At 47.3% G+C, this 12,672-nt stretch overlaps 2 protein-coding genes across 2 annotated transcripts; both read right to left on the reverse strand.

The window, feature by feature from the left end:
* Positions 1 to 624: 624 nt before the first annotated feature.
* Positions 625 to 2,390, reverse strand: LOC123088673 (uncharacterized). The gene has a single exon (XM_044510909.1). The coding sequence runs from the start codon at positions 2,181 to 2,183 to the stop codon at positions 1,284 to 1,286; it is 900 nt and encodes a 299-aa protein (XP_044366844.1). The 5' UTR covers positions 2,184 to 2,390; the 3' UTR covers positions 625 to 1,283.
* A 2,144-nt stretch (positions 2,391 to 4,534) lies between these two features.
* Positions 4,535 to 12,288, reverse strand: LOC123113366 (dnaJ protein ERDJ3B). The gene is made up of 10 exons (XM_044534584.1): positions 11,976 to 12,288; positions 11,616 to 11,764; positions 11,384 to 11,513; positions 7,091 to 7,211; positions 6,753 to 6,869; positions 6,553 to 6,639; positions 5,958 to 6,017; positions 5,787 to 5,864; positions 5,065 to 5,136; positions 4,535 to 4,972 (listed from the first exon to the last, which is right to left on the reverse strand). The coding sequence occupies exons 1-10, from the start codon at positions 12,053 to 12,055 to the stop codon at positions 4,814 to 4,816; spliced, it is 1,053 nt and encodes a 350-aa protein (XP_044390519.1). The 5' UTR covers positions 12,056 to 12,288; the 3' UTR covers positions 4,535 to 4,813.
* Positions 12,289 to 12,672: the final 384 nt, after the last annotated feature.

Genomic DNA, 12,672 nt, shown 5'->3' on the forward strand with positions numbered 1-12,672 from the left:
ATTGAAGTGGTGCAAAAACTTGACTCGGACGTCCAAATACGGTGATTATCCCGTTTGTATACGGAATCTGTGCTGACTAGGCGTGTGGACCCCGTTGTCAGCGACTAGACCAAGGAAAAGCGGCATGTGGCCTGTTTTTTTTAAAGAAAACCCTTGGAATATTGTTTTTTTACAAAATAAAAAATGGTGGAGTTTTTTTAAAAAAAACTTGGAATATTGTTTTTTTTACAAAATAAAAAGCGGTGGAGCGCCCAGGTTTCGAACCTGCGACCATGTTCAACAAAACACGTGTATCTAATCACTATGCCATATGTTTTATAGCTTCAACTATGATTAACAGCGTATATATACCTTCGGTACGCAGGTGGAGCTTAAATGGGCTGCAAATATTGCGGCCTATTTGCACCAACTATTTTTTTTAACATATTTGTAAAACGTAAGTAAAAAAACTTATATTCAAAAAATTATGTGTTATAAATATTATACAAACAAACGATGATTTGTAAATATACAACCGCGTATTGTATTAAAAACATCTAATTAATATGGATATTTCTGTGTTATAAATTTCGATAATACAAATATTTTAATAATAATATAATTAACATGATGAATTATAAATGTGTGTAGCTGTATTAACTTAAATAATATACATGATTGAATATTCAAATCAAAAATTTAAATGTAAGAATATGAATATTTTTAATTATACAAACATGTAACTATACAAATATGCATAAAATTATTAAAATGCCTGTATAATTGAAAGAATAATTTTAGTTGTAGTTTATGAAATATTTGTATTATATAAAATTATAAAGTTTTTGTACTTCATCATGTGAATTACACAATGGTCAGTTGAAAATGGATGACAGAGTGGTTTGGCCTGTATATGATGTTGCGAGTGGTTTTTGGGTTCGAATCGTGGCGGCACCTACTTTTTTGGCATTTATTTGAACAGGCGGGACCCACTGGTCACTGAGGTGAAGAATGCCACGTCTACATGGACCTTTTTTTCAAAATCAAAGTTTCGAGGTTTATTTTGTGAAAATCGGGCCACACGCTCTTTCTCCTTAGTCTAGCCACTGACAACAGGGTCCACATGTCTAGTCAGTGCACATTTCGTATACAAACGTGATAAGCAACCATATTTGTACATCTGAGCCAAGTTTTTGCACCACTTTAATGTATGCCACAACTTGTAACACTAAAGTGATCGTTTGCGCCAAGTTGTAGCACCATCAGTGTAATTGACTCAAAAGTTTGTTGCAATCCGGCAGGCATCAGAATCCGGAACGCATCGGAAAGATCGGGTTCGGTGACTTGGACCGCTGCTGCTGCTGGCTCGCGGACTGCAGCGCCTGGTCGACCATGGCGGCGCGCGACGCCCGGGACACGGCCGTGCCGCCGGCCAGCGCTCGCTGGTAGGCCTCGTCGTCCTCCATGCTCGCGCCCCCTTCCAGCGCCAAGTGCACGAGGCGGCGCATGTCATGCGACGTCAGCTCGTGCTGCTCGGTCAGCTCGGGGCCGTCCGAGCGAGCCTCAAAGCCCGACAGCAGCAGGTTCGCTCCCTCCCCCGCGCGGGCGCCGCGGTACTGGCGCACCGTGAACTGGGCGCCGCAGTCGTCCTCGTCGTCGTCCTCCTCCTCGTACGCGGCGACGGCCCGCTGGCCATGCAGGCTCCGCGCGCCGCTCATGTCGAATTCCCCGAACTCCATGTCGCTCCCGCTCTCGTCGTCGTCGTCGTCGTCCGACGCTGCCTGCTCCTCGGACGCGTCATCGTCGACGAACACCACGCGGAGGCGGAACTCCATGCCGCCGAGCTCGTCGAGCGCGCCGCGCCTCGCCCCGACGCGCTCCGCCGCCCTCCTGGCCTCCGTCGTGACCTCCGGGCGCAGCATCGGGTTGTCGAGCCTGGCCACGAGACCTGCGAACGCCCGGTCGGCGGCGGCCCGGCGGCCCAGGGCGCGGAGCGGCACGCGGCAGGACACGTCCTCCATCGTGTCGACGTCTGCGGGGCCGCCGCCGTAGTCGCTGCATTGCTCGACGACCAGCCGGAACGTGACGTCGGGCTGCGACGAGGACGAGCCGCACGAGTCTGTGGCCGGGATCTCGGCGAGCAGGACCAGCTTGTCGGGATGGCTGAGCAGGACGTGCTCGTTCACGGCGGTGGCCATGGCCATGTCTACTCTAGCTGCGGGTACACCAGCGAACAAACTTGGACGCTGGTGAGTAATTTGATTGAGTGCGAGAAAACGTCGCAGGCTGTGCTCCTAGAACGGAACAGGGGCCTGCTTATGTAGCTCATGGGTCATGGCGGTGGAAACGAGCCGAACTCGACTCGGAAGACCAGTCGAGAAATCCCATACGGCCTTGTTCGCTGGAGTGGATTGGAGAGGATTTTGGCTCGTAGGGGATCTAATCCCCCTCAAACCCTGCTATTCCCCTTCAAAAACCACCTCAACCGAACAAGGCCTACAGGAGTCATGGCTGGAATCGGAGTGGATTTGTGGGGCTGGGGCCGTGGCGGTTTCGCGAATCGATCGATGGCGCGTGGTAGGCGCCGGCCGGCCGGCCTAATTTTTCTGCCGGACGCTTAGCAACCGTCTGATTGACGCATTTTAGTCTGGTGGATCTGGTTCCGCTAGAGTCGTCCCTTTCCTGAGACCTTGCGGCTTGCAGCAGACTGGCGCCTCGCGACTCCAGCAAGGAGCTTGCGGCTTGTAGCAGACCGGCGCGCTCGCGTCTCCGGAGAGACCTCGCCGCACCGTGCTCTTGCCCCAGTCCAGCACATGAGCTCGCCTCCCCTAGCATCCATGGCCGCCGCGTGCAGCTGCCCCACAATGTCCCGCGGTCGTCGTTGCAGCTTACCGCGTCGGTCCTATCAAAGCTTGCCGTGGTCACCATCGTCGGGCGCGGTTCCACCTTGGCAGCAAAAAAGGTCGGCGCTAGAAGTTTTTGCCTTGTCGGTTGCAACAAATGAGGACATCCCTGTTGTCGCTGCAGAAAACAAACGAGAGAATGCATCAAAATCACATGTTGGTTCCAACTCTGGATTTGTCGGTTGTAACAAAACCAAAAGCTGCTTCCAGCTCCGGCTTCTTCCCGAAACAAATCGCTTGCTGCACACCACCTCATGGTCGCTACTTCCGCCGGTCGTAGTGGTAGCAAAAAAGCTCGGCGGTAGAAGCTTTTATCTTGTCGGTTGCAGCAAATGAGGACGGCCCCATTGTCGCCGCAGAAAACAAATCAGAGGATGCAGCAAAACCACATGCTGGTTCCAGCTCTGGATTTATCGGTTGTAGCAAAATGTGACAGAGCTTGCAACTTTGCTCTACGCGGTTGCAGAGAAAAAGTGCCGGTGTGGTCTTCTCTTCCAGCATCGCCGACCACGGTTGTAGCAGAACACGCCGCCACTTGCAGCGTTTTGCCTGGCCGGTTGCAGCTCCGACACTCCCGAGCCCCGTACGGAGAGGTGGAGGGCGTATGCAAGCATGGTCGTCAAGACAACTGCGACGAGTGGCGCTGGGGCTTGCAGCATCGCCTGTATGAATGGCAGAAAAAATCATGGTCGCGGCCATGCAACACCGGCGAAGTTCCACGTTGCAGCCGTGATCGGGCACGGCTTCCTGAGCAACGCCTCCGGTAGCAACTCCATTGGCATGACGACGACGATGACACGGGCTGCACTGCAGCCAAAAGGTTGGCTGATGGAGGGAGAAGACGCGTTCACATGAAGAAGAACGAGTGGCCAGCAAAGAAAGGAGATAAGGTGGAGGGTCCACCAGACAGATCGCGCGCCGATTGTAAATGTTTCCCCTTTCAGAAACAATTTGCCGGTATATATTTGCTCGTCCGGAATATTTGCTTGGCACGTACCTTCTTGAGGCGCCCCTACCATGACCAGAGCGTGTTCCCATTCACCAATATCTCTTCCTAGACCTCTTCTTCCATAGTCCCTCCCTCTGCTCTTCCTCAACGGATTTCCGCCATGGACGAGTTGGAGCTCAAAATGTTCGTGTGCCCAGAGTTAAGATGGTGGGTCAAGGGGATGCCACCGTGAGAGGTTAGCAAATTTGGGTTCCTTAATGTTGTGTAGCCACTTTCGACGTTCTGTCTGCATATGTTGCTTGTTGCATACACATGGGCATTGTGTTGCAAGGGGTTGTTTTTATGTTGCAAACGTGTTTTTTGTTGTTGTTGTGGTTTTCTGTTTTTTCTATTGCATATGTCATGCCAAAGTTTCAACGCTTTGTTCAATGAATGGGCATTTGTGGATTATTATGAGATGTTGTAATGCTTCTGCAACTTTTCCTTCAAAGATACCAGAAAATGCCGCAGCAATGTATTTACCAGAAAATGCAGTTGGATTTTCATTTTGCAATGACCACATGGTGCAAATTTCGTATTTACATGGCCCGATCTCTCACAGCAACCATTCAGTGCAGCTCTTAAGATAAGCACATCATTTACTGCACTAATCAGTACACATTAAAGACCGCCAACAGCGTTGTAAAATCAGCAAATAAGTTGGTGAGTATAAGCTACAATTCTATATAGACACTGTATTCCAGGAGTACAAATATTCTGGTGCAAGTTCATTTCGACTTTCTAATACTACAGATCTGTTAAAGAGCATCAAAACAGAAAAGGAGCTGAAAAAATGAGCTGCTAATATTACCAACGGAAAATCACATACACCCACCAGAAAGGCAACACCATTGGTGCTTCTTCCTATGCAAGCTACTTGGAAAATTTCCTTGAGGTACACCTCAAACAACTAGCTGCAGCACAAGTGAAAAATGGGCAGTTCTTATGCAAGAACCTCCTTCAGCTTGGCCTTCTGGTCGTCCGTCAGGGTTTTTGGGAACAACACCTCGAACGTCACATACAGATCACCTTTCTTGTTGCTTTGGTGCAATGGCATGCCCTCTCCTTTGAATTTCCTTACCTCCTTGGGCTTAGTGACACCCTAACAATTTGTAATGGAGCAGAGTAGATTAGATGCAGTCAGCCTACAAGATGCAAAATGAATGGTGTACTGTTGAGCATTTGGTGACTTACCTGGGAGCCGATTTGGACAAGGTGGTTGTCAAGATGCTTGAGGTTCTTCTCAAATCCAACCAGAGCTTGGAGCTGTAGCAGCAAAAGGTAATCAAATCATGAGAGATGTAGAACAGCAAGGTCCATACTGAACACGGTAAGAAGAGAAATTTGGTGGATTAAGCGAAGTAGGATTCAGAGGATGACAAATGCACACAGGAAGTAATCTAGAAGTAACTAAATAACAGCAAGGTCCATACTGAACACGGTAAGAAAATAGGACAAAATGGAACCTAAATGTTAGAGTGATCACTTTGGAATGGGAATGTGCAATAATCAGTTGGAGAGTTCACTGTTTGATATAGGGTGTAGCAAGGGGGTTATAACTGGAGTAATGAGTGCCCAATTTACAGAGATGTGATAGCATCAAACTCGTCCAGCCATATAACTTCTTTGGTTCTTACATACGTACTCCCTCCGTCCGGAAATACTTGTCATCAAAATGAATAAAAGGGGATGTATCTAGATGTATTTTAGTTCTATATACATCCATTTTTGTCCATTTTGATGACAAGTATTTTCGGACGGAGGGAGTAACAATTAAGATACTTTCCAACTAAGGTACAAGCTGCACTAATTTTCTCCGCACTAACTACTCTAAATGTATAATATAACCGCTCTTATATTACGGGACGAAGGGAGTAATTGCAATGGGCACAAGAGAGAGGGCAGACAGGCAGTACCAGGGAGATTGTAACTGTTGCATGCAGGTCATTGCCTTCTCTTCTGAAGCGGTCATGTGGTGCTGTCCGAATCCTGAACTGCTCATGAAATCATTTTTTCAGGATGAAATTAGTCACACAGTTATTTCCCATGCTAATTGCATCCAACCAAGGAAAGGAGGGAAACCAAACCTTCAAGTCTCCAGGTTCTCCATCAATCTTAGGCTCTCCTTCCTCGAAGAATGAAACTTCCTGAAATATCAAATCACACTGCTAAGTCAAACATCTAAGCAGAAAAGTGGAGCATATCACAATGGATCCATTGCATGATTGCATCATGATAAACAACTTGTCAACTTAAGAAATTCTATCTAATCGTCTCTTGACCATGTGGTAACTTGTTACCATTGTCATAGCAACCTTGTGCAGGAAATCGGATGTAATCACAGTCTCGAAAGTGGCAAATGTACAAATATTCGGTTCAAACAAATGGTTCAGGCACAACATTTCCAAAATAGACAAATAATACTCTGATGATGACCCTTTAAGTAGCTATTCATGAGGATTAATCAATACAAACACATTGTAGTGGCATCTTATCTGGAGGTTTCTTCTTTGCTAATTCTATAGTGTAACTGGCAAGAAATAAACCAGCAAGTTTGCCTAAAGAATTCACGTTCTCAAGTCTTGAGTAACCATATGCAACTAAGTGATCAGTTACAGCAGATATATTTTCAATTGACCCAAGGTTAAGTACTGGACATAAAATATGGCATCTGCTTCATACCTGTCCATCTTGCATACCCTTCTCAATATCAACAGTTAAAAAATCACCTTCTCGTACATACTTCACATTTGGACACTGGTCGCAGACCTAAAGATGAGATGATTAAGAAGAAAACTTAATTTGATCACGGAATTAGTGCATGGAACGTGTAGTTTTCAGTATGTTAAATCATATCAGCCACATGTAAATTAGGAAAATACCTGCTCGGTCATTTGTTGATACATTCCAGGACCAATTTGACGGTGGTAAACTTCATTCCTGCAGTTGCATCGTCTCTTTCCTGGTGCTGGTTTTATGATGTTTTTTTCTCTCCAAACCTATCATGTCCACAAAAATAGCAAAGTAAACTTTGTGCTACTCACAATTAAGCATTCATAGTGCAGACAGCCTACTTCATGAAAACTCACATCGTGCCACCAAATATAACGATCAGGTTATCTACTAACTAGGTGCAGCATTTGTCTAGTATCTATGTGTTAATTTGGAATACGCAACTTAGCAATATATTTTCAGTTCACCAGCCATGCAAATTGGTTACCTTTAATGAACCACCCATGTACAGGTCCTCTAGTGAAGCATCCAGTTCAACAATCACATCATCACCTTTTACGATCTGTTCTTCCTCCTCTTCCATACCACCACCACCTCCTCCGAAAAAGCTGGAAAAGTTTGCGAAAGAAGAGCAAACGATCACTAAAGCTGGATGATTAGTATTGCATTGTTTCCATCCAAGTTACTACTGAATTATTTTAACAGCTTTGGAAAATGGCAACATCAGAGAAATACAACAACAACAACAACAACAACAAAGCCTTTAGTCCCAAGCAAGTTGGGGTAGGCTAGAGGTGAAACCCATAAGATCTCGCAACCAACTCATGGCTCTGGCACATGGATAGCAAGCTTCCATGCACCCCTGTCCATAGCTAGCTCTTCGGTGATACCCCAATCCTTCAGGTCTCTCTTAACGGACTCCTCCCATGTCAAATTCGGTCTACCCCGCCCTCTCTTGACATTCTCCGCACGCTTTAGCCATCCGCTATGCACTGGAGCTTCTGGAGGCCTGCGCTGGATATGCCCAAACCATCTCAGACGATGTTGGACAAGCTTCTCTTCAATTGGTGCTACCCCAACTCTATCTCGTATATCATCATTCCGGACTCGATCCTTCCTCGTGTGGCCACACATCCATCTCAACATACGCATCTCCGCCACACCTAACTGTTGAACATGTCGCCTTTTAGTCGGCCAACACTCAGCGCCATACAACATTGCGGGTCGAACCGCCGTCCTGTAGAACTTGCCTTTTAGCTTTTGTGGCACTCTCTTGTCACAGAGAATGCCAGAAGCTTGGCGCCACTTCATCCATCCAGCTTTGATCCGATGGTTCACATCTTCATCAATACCCCCATCCTCCTGCAGCATTGACCCCAAATACCGAAAGGTGTCCTTCCGAGGTACCACCTGACCATCAAGGCTAACCTCCTCCTCCTCACACCTAGTAGTACTGAAACCGCACATCATGTACTCGGTTTTAGTCCTACTAAGCCTAAACCCTTTCGATTCCAAGGTTTGTCTCCATAACTCTAACTTCCTATTTACCCCCGCCCGACTATCGTCAACTAGCACCACATCATCCGCAAAGAGCATACACCATGGGATATCTCCTTGTATATCCCTTGTGACCTCATCCATCACCAATGCAAAAAGATAAGGGCTCAAAGCTGACCCCTGATGCAGTCCTATCTTAATCGAGAAGTCATCAGTGTCGACATCACTTGTTCGAACACTTGTCACAACATTATCGTACATGTCCTTGATGAGGGTAATGTACTTTGCTGGGACTTTGTGTTTCTCCAAGGCCCACCACATGACATTCCGCGGTATCTTATCATAGGCCTTCTCCAAGTCAATGAACACCATATGCAAGTCCTTCTTTTGCTCCCTATATCTCTCCATAAGCTGTCGTACCAAGAAAATGGCTTCCATGGTCGACCTCCCAGGCATGAAACCAAACTGGTTTTTGGTCACGCTTGTCATTCTTCTTAAGCGGTGCTCAATGACTCTCTCCCATAGCTTCATTGTATGGCTCATCAGCTTAATTCCACGATAATTAGTACAACTCTGAACATCCCCCTTGTTCTTGAAGATTGGTACTAATATACTCCGTCTCCATTCTTCTGGCATCTTGTTTGCCCGAAAAATGAGATTGAAAAGCCTGGTTAGCCATACTATCGCTATGTCCCCGAGACCTTTCCACACCTCAATGGGGATACAATCCGGGCCCATCGCCTTGCCTCCCTTCATCCTTTTTAAAGCCTCCTTGACCTCAGACTCCTGGATTCGACGCACAAAACGCATGCTGGTCTCATCAAAAGAGTCGTCCAGTTCAATGGTAGAGCTTTCATTCTCCCCATTGAACAGCTTGTCGAAGTACTCCCGCCATCTATGCTTAATCTCCTCGTCCTTCACCAAGAGTTGGCCTGCTCCGTCCTTGATGCATTTGACTTGGCCAATATCCCTCGTCTTCCTCTCTCGGATCTTGGCCATCTTATAGATGTCCCTTTCGCCTTCCTTCGTGCCTAACCGTTGGTAGAGGTCCTCATACGCCCGACCCCTTGCTTCACCAACAGCTCGCTTTGCGGCCTTCTTCGCCATCTTGTACTTCTCTATGTTGTGTGCACTCCTATCCAGGTATAGGCGTCTAAAGAAATCTTTCTTCTCTTTAATCGCCTTCTGGACATCATCATTCCACCACCAGGTATCCTTATCTTCGCTTCTCCTTCCCCTGGACACTCCAAACTCCTCTGAGGCCACCTTACGAATGCAAGTCGCCATCTTCATCCACACATTGTCCGCATCCCCTCCTTCCTCCCAAGGGCCCTCCTTAATGACCCTCTCCTTGAACGCCTGAGCTACCTCCCCCTTGAGCTTCCACCACTTCGTTCTAGCGACTTTAGCCCGCTTATCCCGCTGGACACGAATCCGAAAGCGGAAGTCAGCAACCACCAGCTTATGCTGGGGTACAACACTCTCTCCAGGTATCACCTTACAGTCTAGGCACGCACGCCTATGTTCCCTTCTCGAGAGGATGAAATCAATCTGGCTAGAGTGTTGGCCACTACTAAAAGTCACCAGATGTGATTCTCTCTTTCTAAAGAGGGTGTTGGCTACAATCATGTTGTAGGCTAGAGCAAAGCTTAAGACATCGTCTCCTTCTTGATTCCTGATGCCATAGCCAAAGCCCCCATGCGCCCCTTCAAAACCTGTGTTAGATGTACCCACGTGGCCATTGAGGTCTCCTCCTATGAAGAGCTTCTCACCAATCGGTACACTCCTAACCATGTCTTCCAGGCCTTCCCAGAACTCCTCTTGGTGTTCTCATTGTGGCCTACTTGCGGGGCATACGCGCTGATAACATTGAGAACCAAGTCCTCAACTACCAGCTTGACCAGGATAATCCGATCCCCACGTCTCTTGACGTCTACCACTCCATACTTGAGGCTCTTGTTGATCAAGATGCCTACGCCATTTCTGTTTGCAGCCGTCCCCGTGTACCATAGCTTGAAGCCGGTATCCTCCACCTCCTTCGCCTTCTGTCCTCTCCATTTGGTTTCTTGGACGCAAAGGATATCAACACCTCTCCTCACCGCTGCATCAACTAGCTCCCGAAGCTTCCCTGTCAGAGACCCTACGTTCCAGCTACCTAAGCGAATCCTCCTAGGCTCGGCTAGCTTCCTTACCCTTCGCACTCGTCGAGTCAAATGCGAAGACCCTTGCTCATTTTCCACTACATCCGGGCGCCGATGTAGCGCGCCACTAAGGATGCGACGACCCGATCCTCGCTCACTTGCCACCGTATCCGGATCAAGATACGGCGCGCCACCTGGGGGGTGACGGCCCGGCCCTTGCCCATTTTCCTTCAATTATGTGCTTCGGCACAAGCCCTCCTCATTTGTGTATACCATGACTTCACAAGTGATGCATGCACATATGAAGTTTTAGTTGGTTATAGTTACACTGTTGTTGATCCTTTGGACAATTGATTTTAACAGCACAAGCTCATGTGCTGAAAAAGAAAAATAATTCCACAAATATATCCTGAACTTTCTAAAATTATTACCCATGATCTCTTGGATCAACAACAAACACGAAACTGGTGTATTTGTCAACACTCAATACAAGTATTAGAAATGTTTGATATACCTATAGTTGACACTGCCAGACCATACAGAATGGGAACCATATGCATTTTTCAACACTCGATAAAAGTATTAGAAATGTTTGATATATCAATGGTTCACACTGCCAGACCCTACAGAATGGGAACCACATGCTTTGTGATGTAACAATACTTGAATGGGCAGCTCAGGGAATATTTCAACTCAAACAGGAGGTGTTATTTCACTACTTCGGTGCATGCCAATCTTCATGTACTCAACACGGTCATATGAATTACCTTATTCCCTATCAATTGATGAACAACTAAAATTTTGACAGTTCCTATATCTGTAAACAAAAGATCCATGTGGTGTAATATCTATCTTGATATGTATAGCAATCTAAGGGCGACTGGAACATGTTTAGTTCATATTTCACTAGCAAGCATGTACACATATAGCCTAGTGACAGATTGTTTCTACCTTCTACTAAGTTGAAAGTTTTTTCCTATGTATTTTGACATCCCTAAACTTGCATAGATAGCAAATTATTACATAATAGTAAAACTGTAATAGCTCAAAATAGGTCACACACACTGTCTACACGGCATACTTGAGATTGATGCTACTAAAATGACAGATGCTAGGCAACATTTAAAAAAAAAAATCCTGACCTGCTGAAGATGTCCTGCATGTTCATCCCACCACCACCTCCTCCTCTCCCGCCTTGGAACTGCTTCAGCCCCTCCTCACCATACCGGTCATAGATCTTCCTCTTCTCCTGATCCGTCAAGACCTCATACGCTGCATGATAGCAACACATTCAAACATAGATCCCCTGAAGTCGAATTATTCAAGCTCAGCGAGTGGAATTTCACTCCTTTTACTCCTAACACAGGCTAGTACCATTATTGATCTCGGCGAATCGCTTGGTGGCCTCCTCGTTGTCGGGGTTCTTGTCGGGGTGGTACTTGAGCGCGAGCTTGCGGTACGACCTCTTGATCTGATCCTCCGACGCGCCCTTGGGGACTTGCAGCACGTCGTAGAAGCTCTTCCTGATCCACACCAACAAAAACAACACGGATTTTAGCCGAGCCCAAATGCCAACCCAACATTTGGAGCAGACTGAAGTCGAACGCACAGATCCTAAATCCGTTTCGTCAGGGAAAAAATCACTCGTAAATTCGGTATGAGTGGGATCGGGAGGGCAAAATAATAAGATCTAGAAGAAACCACGCGAGAATCAACAAGTGTTCCGAGCATTACCCCTCGATCACCGCCGCGAGATACAGCAGCAGCGCGAGGAACGCCGCGAGCCGCGCCCCGCTCCTCCGCGGCGCCGCCATCCCCACCTCGCCGCGTCCCGCTCGACCTCCCCCTCAACCCACCGGCTAGGAGTCACGGTCGGGGTTCCCGCGGCTCGCGAATCCACGCGTATGCCCCTGCGGTACTGCCTGCCTCCTCCTCGTCTTCGTCGTCGTCGTCGTCGCCGTCGCCGTCTTCCTCACTGGCTGGCCCTCGCGCCTCGCGGGTTAAGAGCTTCTACAACTAGAAGGGGAAGGGATCTGGAGCTCCTTTTCGGGGAGACGTGGAGGCGGGTGACGTGGACCAATGGGAGCCCAGATGTGCGGGGCTCCCGCGAATGAGGTGGCTCCACGTGGATAAAACGACCGCATTAAAGGAATCGCCCGGTGCACCGGGTCAGGTTGACTTGGCGATACTGGTAAACGGTCTGCGTGTGATGAACGTAGCAATCCTGCTACTCACGCCATGTTCTCATTCTGTCTTTATTTAGTCTGCATATTAACTTTATTATCAACATAAAAATCTGAATAAATATTTACAATAACAGGTATATCTGATGTGAAAATATATTCAAATATGATAATTATTGTTGGTTCTAGACATTTTCATGCGAGAAACATTCAGATCCCCAACCTGGTTTGTGCATTTGGAGGCTAGC

This window comes from Triticum aestivum, chromosome 1B, assembly GCF_018294505.1.
Source record: "Triticum aestivum cultivar Chinese Spring chromosome 1B, IWGSC CS RefSeq v2.1, whole genome shotgun sequence".
NCBI lineage: Eukaryota > Viridiplantae > Streptophyta > Magnoliopsida > Poales > Poaceae > Triticum > Triticum aestivum.

Coding starts and splice junctions, on each gene's coding strand:
- LOC123088673 (XM_044510909.1), bottom strand. CDS start 2,183: ATGGCCATGGCCACCGCCGTGAACGAGCACGTCCTGCTCAGCCATCCC.
- LOC123113366 (XM_044534584.1), bottom strand. CDS start 12,055: ATGGCGGCGCCGCGGAGGAGCGGGGCGCGGCTCGCGGCGTTCCTCGCG. Junction 6,640..6,752: donor ATCAACAAATGACCGAGCAG/GTATTTTCCTAA, acceptor TCTCATCTTTAG/GTCTGCGACCAGTGTCCAAA. Junction 5,137..5,786: donor CAACAGTTACAATCTCCCTG/GTACTGCCTGTC, acceptor TTGCTGCTACAG/CTCCAAGCTCTGGTTGGATT.